The sequence below is a fragment of the Tiliqua scincoides genome, chromosome 3 (assembly GCF_035046505.1).
Source record: "Tiliqua scincoides isolate rTilSci1 chromosome 3, rTilSci1.hap2, whole genome shotgun sequence".
Taxonomy (NCBI): Eukaryota; Metazoa; Chordata; class Lepidosauria; order Squamata; family Scincidae; genus Tiliqua; species Tiliqua scincoides.
This window is the reverse complement of record NC_089823.1, coordinates 60,942,469-60,964,578: the sequence shown is the minus strand read 5'-3', so window position 1 is coordinate 60,964,578 and position 22,110 is coordinate 60,942,469. Positions and strand designations below refer to the sequence as shown.

General features: G+C 44.4%; 1 protein-coding gene across 1 annotated transcript; it reads right to left on the bottom strand.

The window, feature by feature from the left end:
• Nucleotides 1-3,070: 3,070 nt before the first annotated feature.
• KCNE2 (potassium voltage-gated channel subfamily E regulatory subunit 2) lies at nucleotides 3,071-3,448 on the bottom strand. The gene has a single exon (XM_066622508.1). The coding sequence runs from the start codon at nucleotides 3,446-3,448 to the stop codon at nucleotides 3,071-3,073; it is 378 nt and encodes a 125-aa protein (XP_066478605.1).
• Nucleotides 3,449-22,110: the final 18,662 nt, after the last annotated feature.

Below are 22,110 nucleotides of genomic sequence, written 5' to 3'. Positions count from 1 at the left end.
AGTGGGTGGGGAGGTAGATGAGGCAGAGCCTCCCCATCAGAGTCCTTTGGGAAGCGCCAGCGCTGCAGGAGGTGCGCAAGCACTCCAAACTAGTTATTGACATTGACACTACATGGAATATGGATGTTTTGCCCCAGTCACAGTACATTTTCTGTCTTCTTGTGTTGGTCAAAGCACATGGATTGAAAGTGCTTTTGCACCTCACACAGCGGCGGCACTTTTCGAAGGACTCTGGTGGGGAGGCTTTGCCTCACCTGCCTCCCCACCCACTGTATATCCCTGACCCAAGTTCAAGCACTGAAAATCAGGCTCCTAATATAATAATGACACAGTTTGATTGCAAAGGCGTCAGACCCATTTGACTAACATGAGAAGAATGAAAATGTACTGTGATTGGAGCAAAACATCCATATTCCGTACAGTGTCAATGTCAGTAACTGGTATGCTGGTTGGTGTATTTTCTGATTCACAAATCTGTCAACCTAACAATAAAGCTGCAGTAAAGCAAGATTGTTACCAAGATTGTGACTTGTAATAAGTGCATAAATCTGTAACTGCATGGAAATGGTGAATTGTTAGGATCCCAGGCAAATACTAGTGGCCCTTTAGGATTAGCAGCCTCTGTGTTAACACTGGTGGGTTCCAGAAGCCACAATGATGCCTAATAATAACAAAGGGTTTCATAGGGTAGGTAAGAAGCAAAGTTTGCTGTCTCCTGGGGGTGGGATGTAAGAAAAGGATTCAAAAAGGGGTTGTAAACAAGGTCTTCAACCTGGTCTCTGAGGAACAGTAGGCCTCCCAGGAAGAGCAATAACCCAGGCCCCTCTTTTCTACAGCTTCCCCAGCACAGCACAGCATGTGCAATAACAGTCCCAGGACCTTATCCCAGATTCCTTCCCTTTTACTATATCTCCTTGCTCCTCAGCAAGGAATCCCTCCTTTCTAGGTCAGACGAACTAATCACAGCACCTGTTGTCTGATTCTAAGGGAAACCCTGGATTTTTGGACTCTGCTAACCTGAGAGAAAGGTTTTCCCCAGGCAGCCTGCTTCTGTCTGCAACTCCCTAGTTTCAGGTGATGGCAGCAACAACAGTCTCAGTTTAAGGGTAGGGGTGGGCAAACTTTCAATTTTAGGGATCCTGAAGAGGGAATTTCAGCAGGTGCAGCTTGTCATCTCACAGATGACAAGCTGCACCTGCTGAACTTCTCTCTCCTACACAATTGTTAAAGGTGCAGGATCCCTAAAATTGAAAGTTTGCCCACTCCTGTGCTAGAGCCTAAGCTCTTTACCATCCATTTTCTACTACAGGCAACTGACACCACTTCGGCAGGGGGAATTGCCTACTTTTGTCCTGCCTGTTTGGGTGCATGTTCTTTAATAATACATAATGATGACTGCATGTTCTAACTCATGATGGAGTTAGATATTGCATTCATCATGCACTATGATGGTCCCCTCAATGGGCAGTGCACTTTGTGTAGGAGAGCCTCAGACACTTGTTGGGCAGGGGTGTGAGTGAGTAACGCAGTCCACAGTTTTTGAACAGGGCAGAAGCCCTGTTGGATCATTTCCCTATACCTGTATATGTTAAGTGAGTTGGGGGAAGGAGAACACCTATTGGCCATACCCCACCTACCATGAGTGAACATTGTATATTTTGCTCTTGCATAGCTGAAGAATGCAGCATTGAACAGGGTCAGGAGGTCACCTTACAACAGAATTTGGCCACCAATTAAGATATTGCAAAATCTACAAAAATGTATGTTGCGACATTGGCCTTGCATAATTAAAATGCAAGATTCACAATGATTTTTATCTCCTACCTCTTCATATTTTCATGTATTACTCAGCATTAGGGAAGACAGCAAAAGGAAGCCGGGGAGGGGAGGAGAGGTGGCTGCTCTCACACATTCCCTTGAACACTTGAACAGAGCTTCTGCAGTGGCTTCCTCAGAGTTGGAATCACTGCACAATCAATTGGGTACCTACCTATGCTGAAATACCTCTATACCTGTAACTTCATGTGCATACAAGCCAATCTCTGCCATGGAGCCATGAAGGAATATCTACTTCAACAATAGCTTTAAGCGAATAGTGCCACAGCTTAAAGCTGTTGAGCTGCAGACTTTTCAGAATGTGTGTGTTCACCAAACATTTCACCTGCCCCAAACTCTGGCTTTTGCGTACACAAGCTGATCAGTGTGTTTTAGAGCATTGGGATGCTCAAGGACTCTTCTTCATTAAGAAATGGGAGAAACTCTTACTGCCTGACATGACTCTTTCACAAAGACATTCCACCTTGTCTTATATTTGAACTGATCAAAATTCCCTCTCCTGAATATGTTTCCCGTGATAGCGTAACACTACCATGCAAGACTGAAATATTTTCTTGAATAAAACTTAGTGTTTTGTTCTTGTGACTAAATACCCATACCTTGATGGGATGATTGCTTCACCACTCTTGCATGGGCCAACAGGAAAAGGAAGATCTAACATTTCATGAAGGTTGGTTGGGGTGAACCTATAAAAATAGCCAGAAATCTAGCTAAAGGGATCCTTAAGTAACTGGATAGCCTCTTCCATCTTGGCCCAGAAAAATGGCACAGCGATGGAGCCAAGCTGCTGGGAGCCCTAGGACAAAGGCCAACACTGGGTCCTGCACGATACCCCGTGATGGTACATTGGTACTGAGGGTTAAATGGTCATTCCAACCAGGTACGCTGTCTAATGTGTGCCTGACCTAGTCACCTCCTGATGCCATTTTTGAAGCTACGGAAGCATGTTGTAGATTTTTCCAAGGATTTTCATTTTGTTACCATCCTTGTAAAGATTCTCAGAGGATCAGCCTATTCTCAGAAGCCATTATCATAAGCTTGCTTACTTGCTCCTACTTATCATCTTCATCACATTGTCTTCAAAACAGATAACACATCTCTTTGCCCGGAATTGTTTACAACATAACACGGTTTAATATTTAACTGGCTTTGAAGTTATGATGACACATCCCACCCCTGCCACCTTAATTCTCTGACACTTCTTAACTGAGGTTGAGAGGATCTGCCCCACAGATCAAGAAGATCTAGGGCTTCCTTTGTCTTTTGCAGCAGCATTTTCATGGATGGTGCATTTGGGATCATCCTGGAGCAGGATTTGGTTTTTGAGCTTTTCATTCCAGTCATCCACAATATATTGGTGATAAGGGTCATTGGAGTGTTCTTGCCTCTTTGATTTCACAGTGCTCACCAAGATAGCAACAACAATGAAAGCGAAGATGCCAATCATCACCATGAGATACAAAATGACATAATAAAAGTTTTCAGCCTCAACTGTTGCTTGTAAGGCATCTTCTTCCGCTGTCGTATTTCTACGCCAATTATCCATGTAGTTGATGAATATATCCTTGAAAGTTCTTTCCAAAGTTTGGGTGAAGTTCTGAAGAGCAGCCATAATTTCAGGAACTGCAATTAAAAAAAACTATCAATCATCTCTGTGAGGTAGAATAATAGATTTACAGCTATCTTCAGAGAGGGACATTTAATATTTGTCTACACTACAGGGGAGGATGGTAACATTCTGGATTGTGGTTGATGTAACCATGGAACAGAAATAATGCAGTGAGGAGAAGATGACTATCCCCTAGACCAGGGGTGTCCAAACTTTTTGGCAGGAGGGCCACATCATCTCTCTGACACTGTGTTGGGGGCTGGGGGGGGGGAAGAATTAACTTACATTTCAAATTTGAATACATTTACATAAATGAATATATTAGAGATGGAACTTATATGAATGAATGAAGGTCTTGCAATAGCTCAAGACCTAAAAAAGGCCTTGCACAAAGCAAGGCCAGCCTTTCCTTTGCTACTGCTGCTGCATCAGAAATGAGAAACTGCAAGCAGTGGAGAGAGCCCTTGTCCCACAGCTCACGCGAGAGGTCAAACAGTTGGCCATCACGCTGAGAGAAATTGCATCAGGCTAGCGTGGGCTCCAGCAAATCTCTGGAGGACCAGAGGCTCATTGGAGACTGAGGCCTTCCTGAGGGCCGGATTGGGAGTCCTCGAGGGCCACAAGTGGCCCCAGGGTCAGGGTTTGGGCACCTCTGCCCTAGACCCTTTTTAGCTTTGTGCAACAGACAGCCCAATTCTATTTATCCCCTTACACTGTGTCACACACCAGCCTCCTCGATGGGGCTACTCTGATCTGTGCCAGCAAAATCACTGGCGCAAATTCAAGCAGCCTGTGTAGTGCCAGGCTGGCTGTGAGGGGGGTTAGGATACAGCCTAAGTTGCCAAGGCCAGTCCCAACCCACTCCCAGGCCCAGTCTGCCTACCGTTTTGCTCTCCCCTGCTCCAAAATGCCCCTGTCCCACCCTCCCATCACCCTTTTCAAAAAACCCCCGGCCCCCTCCTGAGGCTGGCATTTACTTACCCCCTCCACTGCTGGATCTGTGCTCTAAGACTTACATTACATGAAATGCACATGAAATACACATACAACAGCATGTTTTTCCCCTGTTTACCATGGCACTACTTTCCTCCCCTTCTGCTCTTGACTCCTTTGGGTCTGTTTCTAGATTGTGAGCTCCTTGGGGCAGGGACCTGATTTCTCTTCTTAGGTAAAGCACTGTGCACATTGATGACACTAAGAGCCCAATCCTGAGCTTGGCACTCCGGCTTTCCGCTGGAGAGCACTGTCACAAACGTACCGTAAGTCATGTCTGCGAGGCTTACCGCTGGGCGGGTACCTGTGCTAGCCCATACCTGGCTGGCACACAGCTAGCGCAGGATGGGCGCCCGTCCTCCAAGCAAGGTAAGTAGGGGCGGGGAGGGGGGCAGGAAGGAGGCGTTTGGGGGGGATACGTGGAGAGGGTTAGGGTGGGAGGTGTGCCGGGGTGGCGGGGGCGGGGGCGGGGAGCAGGAGCTGGGAGGCATGCCGGGGGAGGGAGCAGGGAGGCAGAGATCCTGTCTGTTTGTGTAGAGCTCGGCACCCTACACAAACGGCTTTACCTTACCACCAACCTTTTGGTCAGCAGTAAAGTGAGTAGCCCCATTGCAGGGCTGCTTCCCTTACAAAAGTCCCCTTCTCCCGAGGCACCAGCCTGTGGTAGGCTGAGGCGTGCAGGATGCGGCGACAGCCGTTCTTGGCGCCGCTGCAGCCACGCACCCCGGGCAGCTCAGGATTGAGCTGCCCATCTGTACAATAATAATATTAAGTACCCCATATATTATAATAATAAATATTCTGCTTTTTAAGCTCAGAATGTTAGATTAGATATAGGCAGATAAATGGTTTAAGAACCCATTAAGAAATAGTAATTTAAGTCACATTCTTGGAATATAAAATGATAAAGGAAAACCTGTAAACAATAGTGATGTGGTAATTTAAATCTAATACAACTGTGAAAGGCAAGGCAAAACTATTTAGATAATTGAGACCCAAATCCTAATAAAGTTTCCCACACTGACATAGTTGTGCCAATGAGGCATGTTCTGCAATCCTGCAGTTGGGTGGCAGTCACGGAGACCTCTTCAAGGTAAGGGAATGCCCTTATCTTGTTGCTTGGAAGTTGGTTAGGATTGTGCCCTTACCTTAGTTAATTTAGATAAAGACTACATCTAAGATAGGAAAGGAGTTATTTGAACCATAATGAGTTTGGTAACGCTGTTAATATATGCAGTGTTAACTCACCAAGAATGAAGAAGAACGAAGTATAATATAAAAGTGTAACAGGAATTTATAACATAAGACAAATACACTAACAAAATTCAGTTGCAGTGATAAACTTGATTAAATGTTGATATGCCTTTAATAACCACAACATGATGGTTGGAAATATGGGCTAGGAGTTGGTAATCTCTGGTTCGAATCTCAACTCAGCCATGGACTCACTGAGTGGTCTTAGGTAAGTCACTCTCTCTCAGCCTCACATATTAAGTCTTTGAAAACTGTTATTTAATTTAGGGCGCAATCCTAACTCCTTATGTCAGGACTTTCCAGCACTGCCATAGCTGTGCCAATGGGACATGTGCTGCATCTTGCCATTGGGTGTCACTCATGGAGGCCTCCTCAAAGTACGGGAATGTTTGTTCCCTTACCTCAGAGTTGCATTGCCCTTATGTCAGTGCTAGAAAGCACTGACATAAGGGATTAGGATTGCACCCTTACTAGCATAAAGGTTTTAAGTGACAGTAGTAATAAAGATTGTTGGTAAGAATGCTTGCTATTTTTGATTTAACACTCTTTTTCTCAGCCCACCTGTTTCATGTCACAATACACTTTCCAGCGGTTGTCTTCATACACACATAAACTGCCTTCAAAAGCCAAATAACATCCTTTACAGCGCAAATCTAAGCATGTAAATCCTATTGTGTTCAATAGCACTTCTTCCCAGATAAGTGTGTTTAGGATTGTAGCCTTGGCACTAATTTCAGTGCCTTTTTGTGCATTCTCAAAACACTCCTTATTTTCACATCAGTTTTGTTCTGTCTAATATTCTGCTTCATTTAAAATCAAAGTTAGCCAGGGTTTTAAGAAAGGTATTGTTAATAGACACTTACCTCCTCTGTGCTTTTGTAGAAAGAAATTTGCAGCAACAATGGGTGTACATTAACAGCCTTGTGAGACTTTTGAAGAGAACAGGGCATTCTTAAACCTAATCTCACTGGGAAGTTAAATATTGGCTGACACCCAACAGGTAACCTTGATGCTTGGCAGGTTATATAAAATACTTTTTGGAACTGTAAATCATTGCAATATAACACTTAAAAGGAACAGTCATGTGTTTTTCTTCTGCTCACTTGTACCATTGGCACTTGTTTGGGCCCACAGCAACAATATGATTTTACATTTAAATGGATACCTAGTGCAATTGTAATGGGAGTGAAATAAAGGAGCTGAAAATGCTGTCTCCCCCATGGGGAAAATATCTGCACATAATCATTTTATCAGCACTCAAAATGTCCAACCTCCTAATCATACATCACATTTCTTTTGCCTTCCTAAATTTTATTTCCCCTTCTGGGAATTTTTCTCCTGGCGCAAACCTTACCTTCACTTGCAGCTGCCAGGTGGGATGTGATTCCTGTGGGGTGGCCCAGGTCTTCCCGCTGGCACCGCTTACTAACTGGGTGCTTTACATCACTTTTCTAACACCCAGGACCGGCACTTTATCTGTAGCATCAGAGCTCACAGCCCCTAGGATTGGGCTGTAAAGCTGAAATCCTATGCAATTATCTGGGAGTAAATCCCACTGAACTCAATGATACTTACTTCTGAGTAGACATGCCTAGGCTTGGGCCTTGAATGACAGTGATTTTCCCTTTCAGTTGTATTGTTCAAAATAATTTATTTACAGTCACTGCAGCACGTGAATTCATAACTTCAGTGCAAAGTTTGTTCGCGATATGACTTTCCTTGTAAAATCTATGCTGTGTGTAATCTTTATTTTAATGATCTCCTTGTGTAAATGAAATATGACAAAGAAAGCCCATGGTATAATTTCTCTTAACCTTGACAGTTTTTAAGGAGAGAGATTGTTTCACTTAGGATACAATCCTATCTTGGCCTGAAACAGGCAAGCTAGGAGGTTTGCACTGTATCCAGCACGTATAGGGCACCCCAGTGGCTCAGCCGAAGGTAAGGGGACTTCCCCTTACCCCTGGGCAAGCCAGTGCAGCCCCTATGGATCTCCTCAAACTTGTGGCACAACTCCCAGGAGAGTAGAGTGGCTTGAAGCCGCTTCACACTGTTTGAGGAATGGGGTTGGGATCTGGCATAACTGCTGGGTCCCAGCCCCACCTCCCGCTCCTTGCCCGCCCCAGGGGCCACCCACCGCCTGCCCTCCCCCTGCCCAGGAACGCCTTCCTCCCACCTCCTCCCCATCTCCTCCTCGCCCACCCCAGAGCCTTGTGTCAGCCAAGGTTGGCCAACGCAAGGCTCGGTCCCTCTGTCCCAGTTTTCACCACACCTTTGGGCATTTTCTGTTTTCTTTTGAGCAGCAAACAGCATCTTAGGGAATGTTTTAGATCAGAAAAATAACAAGGGGCGATAGTCCTTCTCCTCCAAAGCAACAGCCCCAGTCCAATCCCCCCCACTCCCAGCTGCTTTTAAAATATTGTAAAAAGTGGGACATCCTGGCATCTTACCTGGTTTACCAGGATGTCCCACTTTTATTTTGTCTGCTTCACCAATTTTTTCTCCATGTCAAGATCTCAGAGTTTCAGGTGGGGACAATATATCATCAGTACTATCTTACTTTGTGGGATGGCTGTCTGTACCCACAGTGATTCTGTGAAGCATGCTTCTTTCACTAGTTTATTGGAGTCTTATGCCTTCTTTGACATTTAGACAAAAGTTCCCAGTATATGCTCCCCTTTTACAACAAGGGATAACTGATTGTCACTGTTCCAAAAGGTTTCTGATATTCCAGCAGAGATTGGATACCTATGCATTTAAAGCACATATAAATACCAGGACATTGTGTCCCTTTCCAAATGTCCTTTTTTCCCTCTGATTCTTTTGTCTCTTTAAACAGCTGTCATGTGTTTCTAATTGCCCATTGCTAAATTCTAACTTACCCCACTTTAAAGACGTGAAAGACTTTCACAGTTATTCCCAGTCTGAACCAGACGTTCCAAACACCTGTTGCCTTTCTCCCATAAATTAGTTGCCACAAAACTCTTCTGAGTCCCATGGCTGTTTTTTTTTTATTTGTTTGTTTTTTAATGTCAAGCACCAGCAGTCTTGTTCCAAAGATCAAGCAATTCACACACTTGAATCAGAAACCCAAAAGGCAACGTAGACATTATTTGTGGCTTCTGTGGCTGGAAGTCCACTTGTTTGTTCTTTCTTTCTTTCTGTACGAATGAATCATGTACGAGAATGAATATTGGTCACAATATTCCCCACCAGCTTCCCACACAGTTTAAATTTTAAAAAATTTTCTTTAAAACATGGCAAATTGATCAGGCAATAAATTGCACAGAACTCTCTTTTGGCAGGTTGCAGCCACCTTTTCCAGTGTTTTGTACACTCACAGTGGGTCCAAAAAAGAACTCATGTACATTTCCCCCTCACATGCACTTTCCCAAGAAACTTAGAGCTGCCACCATTCTGTTTCTCCTCATCTCTTCCAGTTAATAAGTAGAATAGCACATTATGTTTGGTTTTATGTCATAATGCTGTGACTACCTCCACCTCACATGATTGGTTGTCAGTAGCAAGATCAGAGAAACACACAGTGTGGGATTTTGCAAGAATGCTAACCACTCTGTGTTTCCTGCAACATCTGACCTCAAAGGCCAGGCCTGAAACTTGCTCTGCCATGAAGGCTCTACTGCTTTGATTTTTGTGCCACTTTTCTGATTCAATACACAAATCTTGTTCCAATAATTATAGCGTAGGATAAGTGAGGCCTTGTTTTGTAACCTAAAGGAAAAATGAGAGAAAAGGACATTTAATGAACATCAGTGAACACTGTTAGAGCACTGCAGGTGTAGGACAAAATCAAAGGAGAAAGTGTAACATTATAGGGTGTGTATTTTATCTGCAGTTTATGGCTTGTGTTTTTCTTTGTACTTTTTGTATCTGCATATAAATCCTATCTGAGGGGAGGGTAATAAAAAAGGGGGGAATATTGTGTTTCTTTCCTAGTTGGTTCCCACCAACACTGAAGGGGGGGGATCTAAAATCAAGAGATGTTTGTTTCTCATTTTCTTTCCTTGCAGTTCTAAACGACCTACAGTGGAATTTACGCTCATTAGTAAATTTTTCCCAACAATAAGGTGCAAAGGAAAAAAAAAAAGAGAGAGAGTGAAGAAAATTCTGAAGGAGCAAATGCTATAGAAGAAGGAGGCTGTAGAAGAATTCTGGCCACAATGCCAGAAAATACTTAAAATATCTTTCAATTATAGTTTTTACGTTCCTTAATATTTCCCTATATACAGTACTATACAGTAATTTAGAAATTGGTCCTTTACATGCTGTGAATTGCTATTGTAATTGTTGTGATAAATTAGTTAACTGGCTTCCTGCCCGCTGATATAATTTGAAATACATGGTTACTGACATTTTATGTATTGCAGTTTGCATTTTTGTTATGGCCTATGGCTGATATGGAAATCAAACTGAAACTGGGACATTTTTTATACAAGAGTGTATAAGGAGTTTCAAATGTCAAAAACTATATGCATAATCTGTATCATTTGAGCTTGGGCTCACCAGGAGATATCCCTGGAATCTGTTTTCCTAATTCAGTCTTGCATATATGAAATAATAATGAATATGGCAGATTTTAGCATGTGCAGAATGTTTTCCTTACCATGGGAGCAGCCCCAGACCTCTGGGCACCTGAGGCAAAGCGCCAAAGTCACCTCACCCACCTTCAGCCATTAAAAGGAATGTAGGGGAAGTGTAGGAGGCTAGGGCTGCATTTTTGATTACCCTGCATCCCTTGCAGAGCCTGTAAGGATCAGACAAAGAATCCCCAATTCACCCCTTGATGAGCCAGATAAGCCAGGCATTTGTCATGCTAGAAATTAAGCATGAAAGTCAAAATTCAAAGAAACAACATGCGTGAAAAAGAAGAACCCTGTGTGCAAGAATTTCATTTCTCGTTTTTCCAGCTGTTCAGCTTAAAATTTAGCTTCCCTTTGACTGTCAAAACTACTGGAGGCAGTGGCATTGCTAGGAGGGTGCGGGGGTGCGGGCCGCACCGGGTGACGCACCCTGGGGGTGGCGCACTAAAATTGCGGCATTAGCAGCTGCCCCATATGCCATGCACCGTTGGATGCGGAATGTCCAGCAGAATGCAATGCAAAAAACCCGAGTGAAATCATTCCTTTCCTTCAAAAGTTATGGCCAAAAAAACAGAAAGAAAAAATGCATGGAGCCCTATGGAAAGTGAAAGTGAGCCATATTGCGCATTTACTCATGAGTAGGCTTACTTACCATAGTCCGTCAGAAAGGACAGGCTGAGAGGACTCCAACAAGGTCAGAATGGTCCTGATCCAATGAATGCAGCCCCCAAAAACACCCGAGAAGGAGGTCCCCACTCACAGCTGCAAGTCTATTGAGACCTATGGAAAGCAAAGCAGCCTCATGTCGCGTTTACTCACGAGTAGGCAGACGTGACTTGGCTGGTGGTCAAAGGCAAAGGGGAATGTGAGGACACCAGAATGGTCCCGATCCGATGGAGCTGGAGTGCAACAAATGCTTCAGAAGGCAGCCTCCCTCCCCACTAAAAAGGACAAAAATGTGGCTTGAACTGGTAAGGGGCATGTTTTCCATTTTGCTCTTGCAAAGCCAGGTGGGTCTTTGTATTGATATGCTTGAAATAGAAGAACTTTAAACTGGGCACTGGGGAGGGCTGGAAATCTCACTGATTCTTTTGGGGGGGTGTTATTGCAGGCAGACTACAGGGGAGGGGATTCGGGGGCTTCTTGTAGTGGGGGATTCGATTATCAGAAACATAGAGAGGGGGGTTTGCGATGGATGTGAGGACCGCATGGCGACTTGCCTGCCTGGTGTGAAGGTTGCGGACATCACTTCTCGTCTAGACAGGCTGGTAGACAGTGCTGGGGAGGAGGTAGTGGTTGTGGTGCATGTCGGCACCAACGACATGGGCAAGTGTAGCCGGGAGGTCCTGGAGGCCAAATTTAAGCTATTAGGTAGGAAGCTGAAAGCCAGGACCTCAAAAGGTAGTGTTCTCTGAAGTGCTACCTGTTTCACGCGCAGGGCCAGCTAGGCAGGCGGAGATCAGGGGTCTCAATGCGTGGATGAGACGGTGGTGTAGGGAGGAGGGGTTTAGATTCGTTAGGCACTGGGGAATGTTTTGGGCCAAGTGGGGTCTGTACAAGATGGACGGGCTTAATTTGAACCAGAATGGAACCAGACTGCTGGCGCATAACATTAAAAAGGTGGCAGAGCAGCTTTTAAATTGATCCCTGGGGGAAGGCTGACAGGAGCCGAGGGGCATCCGGTTCGGGACTCCTCATCCCTATGGGACGAGGACGGGGAGGTTAGAGAACAGCAAGACAAAGGCAGAGTAGGAGAAGAAATTGGGAATGGTAGCGTGATGAGATGTGATAGAGGGTTTTGCACAATGAGAGGATGCGGGGACAAAGGAGCGAATAAGCAGCCCACCCTGGGGCATTCCATGTACAAATGCTTTTATGCGAATGCCCGAAGTCTCCGAGCAAAGATGGGAGAACTGGAATGTCTGGTGACAAGGGAAAACATTGACATAGTAGACATAACGGAAACCTGGTGGAATGCAGAGAATCAGTGGGATACCGCAATCCCGGGCTATAAACTCTACAGGAGGGACAGGTAGGGGTGTGTTGGAGGTGGGGTGGCCGTTTATGTTAAGGAAGGGATAGAATCCAGCAAATTAGAGATTGAAGGTGGGTCCGACTCCACCATAGAATCTCTGTGGGTTAAATTACCAGGCCTGTGGAGTGATGTAATACTGGAGGCGTACGATCGTCCTCCAGACCAGAAATCGGAAGGGGACCTTGAAATGAGGAAACAGATCAGGGAGGGACAGGATTGTAATCATGGGGGACTTCTATCCTCATATTGACTGGGTCAATTTCTGTTCTGGTCACGAAAAGGAGACCGGATTCCTTGACGTGCTAAATGACTGTGCCTTAGAGCAGCTAGTCATGGAGCCCACCAGAGGACAGGTGACTCTGGATTTAATATTGTGCAGTACTCAGGACCTGGTTAGAGATGTCAATGTTACGGAGCCGTTGGGGAACAGTGATCATGCTGCGATCCGTTTCAATGTGCACGTCGGGGGAAAATACCAGGCAAATCTCTCACAAAAACCCTTGACTTCAGCGGGCAGGTTTAGTGGCATTCCCTACTCAGAAAGAGGATGTACCTGTGACAGGAATTGTGTGGAGACATTACATCATATATTTTTTTACTGCCCACTCCATGATACCCTTCGTAAGATCTATCTGGCTCCACTGCTGAACAAAATGCAGGGCTGGGAGGATTCATTTAAATTACAAACTCTTCTTTCCATAGAGGAAACTGACTCTCTTGACAAGGTTGCCAACTTTGTTTCTGGGATTCTGGCAGGACAGAATTCTGGGTCTTCCGCTATATTATGGGGATTGGGGGAGGGGGTATTGGATGATTATGAGTGCTTTATTTTATTGTGTGTTCTGAATGTTTAATGTTTGGTTGTTGTTTCGTATTTCCATTATCTATGCCAATAAAGGTCTTATGTATGTATGTATATCTGGACTTTCAGAAGGCGTTTGACACGGTCCCTCACCAAAGGCTACTGAAAAATCTCCACAGTCAGGGAATTAGAGGACAGGTCCTCTCATGGATTGAGAACTGGTTGAAGGCCAGGAAACAGAGAGTGGGTGTCAATGGGCAATTTTCACAATGGAGAGAAGTGAAAAGCGGTGTGCCCCAAGGATCTGTCCTGGGACCGTTGCTTTTCAACCTCTTCATAAATGACCTGGAGACAGGGTTGAGCAGTGAAGTGGCTAAGTTTGCAGACGACACCAAACTTTTCCGAGTGGTAAAGACCAGAAGTGATTGTGAGGAGCTCCAGAAGGATCTCTCCAGACTGGCAGAATGGGCAGCAAAATGGCAGATGCGCTTCAATGTCAGTAAGTGTAAAGTCATGCACATTGGGGCAAAAAATCAAAACTTCACATATAGGCTGTTGGGTTCTGAGCTGTCTGTGACAGATCAGGAGAGAAATCTTGGGGTGGTGGTGGACAGCGCGATCAAAGTGTCGCCCCAAGGTGCGGCAGCAGTGAAGAAGGCCAATTCTATGCTTGGAATCATTAGAAAAGTTATTGAGAACAAAACGGCTAATATTATAATGCCATTGTACAAATCTATAGTAAGGCCACACCTGGAGTATTGTGTCCAGTTCTGGTCGCCGCATCTCAAAAAAGACATAGTGGAAATGGAAAGGTGCAAAAGAGAGCGACTGAGATGATTACGGGGCTGGGGCACCTTCCTTATGAGAAAAGGCTACGGCGTTTGGGCCTCTTCAGCCTAGAAAAGAGGCGCCTGAGGGGGGACATGATTGAGACATACAAAATTATGCAGGGGATGGACAGAGAGATGCTCTTTACACTCTCACATAACACCAGAACCAGGGGACATCCACTAAAATTGAGTGTTGGGAGAGTTAGAACAGAAAAAAGAAAATATTTCTTTACTCAGCGTGTGGTTGGTCTGTGGAACTCCTTGCCACAGGATGTGGTGATGGCGTCTGGCCTGGGTGCCTTTAAAAGGGGATTGGACAAGTTTCTGGAGGAAAAATCCATTACGGGTTACAAGCCATGATGTGCATGTACAACCTCCTGATTTTAGAAATGGGCTATGTAAGAATGCCAGATGCAAGGGAGGGCAGCAGAATTAGGTCTCTTGTTATCTGGTGTGCTCCCTGGGGCATTTGGTGGGCCGCTGTGAGATACAGGAAGCTGGACTAGATGGGCGTATGGCCTGATCCAGTGGGGCTGTTCTTATGTTCTTATACAGAGTAAGCTCCATTGACCACTATGGGATTTACTTCTGAGTAGTCATGCATAGGCTTGAGCTCACAGGCTGCAATCCTACCCACACTTTCCTGAGAGTAAGCCCCATTGACCACAATAGAACTTACTTCAGAGTAGATTCACTTGGTGGAACAGGACTGGTTCCCCCTTATTTAATTATTTCTTTTATTTTAATTTAATTATTTATAATTATTTACTTTAATTTGCTTGATGATGTCACTTCTGGCCATGACATCACTTCCAATGGTCCTGGACAGATTGTCATTCTAAAAAGTGGATCCCAGTGCTAAAGGTTTGAGAACTGCTGCAATAAGTTGTTAGTAAGTTGACATGGGGTGTATGTATGTGAGACTCTACAGCTGTTCAAAATCACTAAAATCAGAGTTTGGAGGAATTATACCATCATGTTATATATCCATCAATGCGTAATTTCATGCAGAATGCAATGAAACAAACCACATTGAAATATCTGTGTTCTAAAAAAAGGTACAGCCAAAAAATCAGTGGGGGTGGGGTGATGGTACATCACCACGCCCACCACCTGGGGCGTTGCCCCACCCACTGCATGGGGTGATGAACATGGGGTGATAAACAGGCCTCCTGCACCGGGTTATGCAAATCCTAGTGATGCCACTGACTGGAAGGAAGCTGTAATGAAATGTAGGCAGGTTCTTTCTCTATGTATGTGTATCACTTCATCTGATCATGGCCTAATCCTATACGTACTTTCCTGAGAATGAGCCTCACTGAACATATGAAGACTTACTTTGGAGCACACATGCATAGATTGCACTGTAAATGTACTTATTTAAAGTCCCATAGGTACAATGAGTCAAACTGTTCTTGCAAGGACTTAGTAGGACTATTTTGTGAAGTAAAATAGATGGAAGTAGATTCCTTTTAAAATGCATTTTTACATAAATGCAGCCTGAAGGAGAGCCAGTTTAAGCAAATGTGATATGGATATTTCATCTATAATTGACAATCTATTTCTCAGAGCAGTTTGGGAAATAATATTCAGGTCCAAAGCCTCTAACTAGAAGAGCCACCTGCTGGTGAAATATTAATCACTGAATGCCAGGTGTACCTTTCAAACAATATACCCAACAATAAAAATCTATCTTAATATTCAGAGGAAAATAAAAGTATTTTGCTTTCAGATACTTATAATGGTCATTTTGTTTACTAGCTTGTTAGAAGATCTGGTTTCAAGAACCATTCACTTCCCCTAATTTGTATATTTGCATTTATTTAATGTATGTATGTATGTATGTTAAAATAATTATACCTTACTAATGACCCATTCCTGACAGGGCCCTATGCTGCCACAATGAGCATTTTGGCAGTATATGGTCCTTTATGGTTGCTGAAAAGTTTAATATGCCGTTTCGTGCAGCCGGGCTGCTGCCGAAAGCATGGCATCCCTAATGGTGCACCTCTGCTTTGTCCATGTCCCTCAGTGCTAATAAGTCAGTACGGAGAGGGGGAGGTAGGTAGGGGGTGGAACAGGATGGGATGGGGCAGTATTCATAGTAGCAGTGCTACCAATATTTTATCTCCCTTCCCAGCCTTGATTCACTTTCCTGGGTCCACTCAGATTTGAGCCAACTTAAACCTCTGGCACAGTTCTGAGTAAACCCATGCAGGTAGCAGAAGCTTACCCCTGGGCAAGGCAACAGATATTCCTTATCCAGAGGAGTCCTCTGGGACTGCCCCCATGTAGGATGCAGTCCTGCAATCAGGTTGCAATCCTATTTGATAGGTTTGGACTGTTACTCCCACATGGGCTCTAAAGCTGCAGTCCTAAATATACTTACTAGGAAGTAGGCCCCACTGAAAACAGTGGAGCTTACTTCTGAGTAAACATGCATAGAATTGCATTGTCAGTGGTGGCTCACAACACAATAGCAAAATACACTGAACAATAAAAACAATAAAATAATAAAATAGCCAAGTTTCTCATTTTAAATCATTAACAATTCTTTCTTTTGAAATAATATTTGAAACCTAGGATTGCAGCCTCACAGTATAACCCTATGCATAGCTACTTAGAAGTAAGTCCCATTTTGTTCAGAGAGGCTTGCTCTCCAAAAATGTGTGCAGAATTGCAGCCTAACAGCCCAAGCCTAGCCACACTTTCCTGGGAGTAAGCCCCATTGACACCAATGGAACTTACTTCTGAGTAGACATACATAGGATTGGACTGCAAGTTAAGTGTCCTGCAAGTGTCCTTTTGCATAAGACTGAAAAATGGCTTCTGTGTATATTTTATGGAGAATAAAATCAAAATTTTCATTTGAATATTTTCTATTTATTTGTCTGATGAAAGTGAAGGTTGTAGACCTTGCATTATAAAAAGTATATTGGAAATAAAGACCCCTATCTCATATCTGCTCCAGTTATTCTAAACAAATATAACTTGAAGTGAGATTTTTGGGCAACTTAGAGCTTTCTGGCCAATTTATCTAAACAAGTTGAGGACAGCATGTGCTGTCCACATGAAGCAACATTCAGGAGATGATACCAGCTTTCATCTTTTATCAGGAAGAAAACAGTTGCTTTGTTTCTGAAGGACACTGAAACATTCCTTTTTGATAGTAAAATGCCAACATCTCAGTCAGACATATTTCTCTTCAAACTACATATGTATACAACATCAGTGTGTGTGAGCCATGTATGCTTCCATACTGGAAGCTCCTCTTTTTTGTTTGAATTTCCCAATGCAGATGTGACACCAGAAGAGACCAAGATACACAGAGAAGGGGAGCTTCACCACTGTTTTAAAGCCAAAAATTGCTCCCCTAATGTGGCAATTAGCCTCTGAAGCAGTGATTAAGAAAAGTGTTGCTACAGAGGTAAATGGCTACTTCAGGGGGCAATTTTTGGCTTTAAAACAACACAAGGAGCAGAGTGCACCTGCATGTCTCTTTTGACCCTCTCCTGTAAAGTCTAGTTCTCATGGAGGTGGTGAACACAGGCCTGAGCTATATTGCTTCAGACTGCAAGTGAGGCATGACTGAATGTTCCATATTGTTATCATTACATAGAAACTTGCACGTTGCGGGAAGGCTAGACTTGGCTTTCTCCAAAACTTCTTGTTTCCTATGTGCATTGATTTATTTTTGTGTGGGTGGGTGGGCTGCCAGGTGGATTGAGTTATAACTGTGGACCCACAAGTTGAAGAACATTGCAATAGAAGAAGAAAGAGGTAGTCAAGTTGGCAGATGCTGGCTGCCATTTTCAAAATGACCACTGGGTGTCTCCATAGTGCTACAGTGCATTTTTGTGTTTCAAATGCCAGTGAAAAGTTTTTTAAGTAAAGTCTAGAACTCGATGCACATAAATGAGACAAATTTGATGTCTCTACTTTAGCAGGTAATAAAAGTGACCACAAATCTTTATTATTAGTGAATTGGTTATGTTTTTTAATGGTCATAACATTCTGTGCTATGATTCCAGTTCTACAGGTGTGGAACTGGAGGATGAGAACATGAAATTGCCAGAACCCACTGAGTCAACAGGACACAGATTGTCAGTGAACAACAATTTTTCTAATTACAAGTAGTTTTAAAATTGGTGCCTATACAAAAAGAGATTTACTTTGGAAATTGTGGCATCTGCAACATGATCAATGAGGGTTTTTCTCAGCATGTTACTCTATTCATGATTGTGAGGCCACATGCTAGTGGCAGGTGGGGTACATGTATTGCAATAACCCATTACAGGTAGCAGAGCTAAGAAAGAAATTTGTACTGGACTAATAGCCCAATCTTACCTCACTCCCTTGCAGAGATGCAGCAGTATATCCTGGGGGTTTTGGTATGTTGAGGCCTCCTCAGGGTAAGGGAACATTTGTTCCCTTGCCCTGAGTAAGCCCCAGCAGCCGCCATGCATGAACCTGTGTCAGTGTAAATGAGAACTTAATATATGAACAACTGGTGGGGCAGTTGTGGTTCCATTCAGGACCTCTGGGGCTTTTTGTCTTTTCTCTAACATAGCATCTGATCTCAAGGACCCCATTCTTTTATAACCTCTGCAACTTTCTAGCAAGCCAATGCTCTTGCAAAGGACTCTCTAGCCTCCCTCCTCACAGCAAGAGAGGTCCTCCCCTTATGAACTTCCCTCCCAGTTGTAATTTTTTTTTTTTTAAGGCACAGGTAACCCGGTCCTAAATTACATAAAGGGAGGCTTCTGCCCAAGCCTCCACTTTTATACAATTTGGAAACAGCAGAATAATCTGAGACACTCCAGTGCTTAGCCTGGAATTGTTTATTGTTCTAAATTATCTGAAAAATCCAGGGTGTCCTTGAGATAAAAGCAGCAGCTTTCTAGTGCTTAAACCAGTGTGTATATTTCTGAATCACAGAGACAAACTTCTGTAAAGCTCCTTGAACTGGCGCATAACATTAAAAAGGTGGCAGAGCAGCTTTTAAACTGATCCCTGGGGGAAGGCCGACAGGAGCCGAGGGGCATCTGGTTCGGGACTCCTCATCCCTATGGGATGAGGATGGGGACGTTAGAGAACAACAAGACAAAGGCAGAGTAGGAGATGAAATTGGGAAAGGTAGGGTGATGGGATGTGATAGATGGTTTGGCACAATGAGAGGATGCGGGGACAAAGGAGCGAATAAGCAGCGCATCCTGGGGCATTCCATGTATAAATGCTTTTATGCGAATGCCCGAAGTCTATGAGCAAAGGTGGGAAAACTGGAATGTCTGGTGACAAGGGAAAATATTGACATAGTGGGCATAACGGAAACCTGGTGGAATGCGGAGAATCAGTGGGATACCGCAATCCCGGGCTATAAACTCTACAGGAGGGACAGGCAGGGACGTGTTGGAGGTGGGGTGGCTGTTTATGTTAAGGAAGGGATAGAATCCAGCAAAGTAGAGATTGAAGGTGGGTACGACTCCACCGTAGAATCTCTGTGGGTTAAATTACCAGGCTTGTGCAGCGATGTAGTACTGGGGGCGTGCTATCGCCCTCCAGACCAGAAATCAGAAGGGAACCTTGAAATGAGGAAACAGATCAGGGAGGTGACAAGGAGGGACAGGGTTGTAATCATGGGGGACTTCAATTATCCTCATATTGACTGGGTCAATTTGTGATCTGGCCACGATAAGGAAACCGGATTTCTTGACATGCTAAATGAATGTGGCTTAGATCAGCTAGTCACGGAGCCCACCAGAGGGCAGGTGACTCTGGATTTAATATTGTGCGGTACGCAGGACCTGGTTAGAGATGTAAACGTTACTGAGCCATTGGGGAACAGTGATTATGCTGCGATCCGTTTTGACGTGCACGTTGGGGGAAGAATACCAGGCAAATCTCTAACAAAAACCCTTGACTTCCGACGGGCGGACTTCCCTCAAATGAGGAGGCTGGTTAGAAGGAGGTTGAAAGGGAGGGTAAAAAGAGTCCAATCTCTCCAGAGTGCATGGAGGCTGCTTAAAACAACAGTAATAGAGGCCCAGCAGAGCTGTATACCGCAAAGAAAGAAGGGTTCCACTAAATCCAGGAGGGTGCCCGCATGGCTAACCAGCCAAGTTAGAGAGGCTGTAAAGGGCAAGGAAGCTTCCTTCCATAAATGGAAGTCTTGCCCTAATGAAGAGAATAAAAAGGAACATAAACTGTGGCAAAAGGAATGTGAGAAGGTAATACTGGAGGCCAAGCGAGACTATGAGGAACGCATGGCCTGCAACATTAAGGGGAATAATAAAAGCTTTTTCAAATATGTTAGAAGCAGGAAACCCGCCAGAGAAGTGGTTGGCCGTCTGGTTGGTGAGGAAGGGAAAGGGGAGATAAAAGGAGACTTAGAGATGGCAGAGAAATTAAATGAGTTCTTTGCATCTGTCTTCACTGCAGAAGACCTCACTGTCCAAACGGCCCCTCCTGACCAAGGAATTAAGTCAGTTAGAGGTTAAAAGAGAAGATGTTTCAGACCTCATTGATAAATTAAAGATCAATAAGTCACCGGGCCCTGATGGCATCCACCCAAGAGTTATTAAGGAATTGAAGAATGAAGTTGCAGATCTCTTGACTAAGGTATGCAACTTGTCCCTCAAAACGGCCATGGTGCCAGAAGATTGGAGGATAGCAAATGTCACGCCTATTTTTAAAAAGGGAAAGAGGGGGGACCCGGGAAACTATAGGCCGGTCAGCCTAACATCTATACCGGGTAAGATGGTGGAATGCCTCATCAAAGATAGGATCTCAAAACACATAGACGAACAGGCCTTGCTGAGGAAGAGTCAGCATGGCTTCTGTAAGGGTAAGTCTTGCCTCACCAACCTTATAGAATTCTTTGAAAAGGTCAACAGGCATGTGGATGCGGGAGAACCCGTGGACATTATATATCTGGACTTTCAGAAGGCGTTTGACACGGTCCCTCACCAAAGGCTACTGAAAAAACTCCACAGTCAGGGAATTAGAGGACAGGTCCTCTCGTGGTTTGAGAACTGGTTGGAGGCCAGGAAGCAGAGAGTGGGTGTCAATGGGCAATTTTCACAATGGAGAGAGATGAAAAGTGGTGTGCCCCAAGGATCTGTCCTGGGACCGGTGCTTTTCAACCTCTTCATAAATGACCTGGAGACAGGGTTGAGCAGTGAAGTGGCTAAGTTTGCAGACGACACCAAACTTTTCCGAGTGGTAAAGACCAGAAGTGATTGTGAGGAGCTCCAGAAGGATCTCTCCAAACTGGCAGAATGGGCAGCAAAATGGCAGATGCGCTTCAATGTCAGTAAGTGTAAAGTCATGCACATTGGGGCAAAAAATCAAAACTTTAGATATAGGCTGATGGGTTCTGAGCTGTCTGTGACAGGTCAGGAGAGAGATCTTGGGGTGGTGGTGGACAGGTCGATGAAAGTGTCGACCCAATGTGCGGCGGCAGTGAAGAAGGCCAATTCTATGCTTGGGATCATTAGGAAGGGTATTGAGAACAAAACGGCTAGTATTATAATGCCGTTGTACAAATCTATGGTAAGGCCACACCTGGAGTATTGTGTCCAGTTCTGGTCGCCGCATCTCAAAGAAGGCATAGTGGAAATGGAAAAGGTGCAAAAGAGAGTGACTAAGATGATTACGGGGTTGGGGCACCTTCCTTATGAGGAAAGGCTACGGCATTTGGGCCTCTTCATCCTAGAAAAGAGACGCTTGAGGGGGGACATGATTGAGACATACAAAATTATGCAGGGAATGGACAGAGTGGATAGGGAGATGCTCTTTACACTCTCACATAATACCAGAACCAGGGGACATCCACTCAAATTGAGTGTTGGGCTGGTTATTATGGGATACAAGCCATGATGTGTATGTGCAACCTCCTGATTTTAGAAATGGGTTATGTCAGAATGCCAGATGCAAGGGAGGATGCAGGTCTCTTGTTATCAGGTGTGCTCCCTGGGGCATTTGGTGGGCCGCTGTGAGATACAGGAAGCTGGACTAGATGGGCCTGTGGCCTGATCCAGTGGGGCTGTTCTTATGTTCCTTATGAACTCAGGACCAAATGAGACATGAACAGTGATGAGAACTCTCAATGTCTTTTTCTTTTTCAAAAAGCAGCCATGAGAAGGCACCAC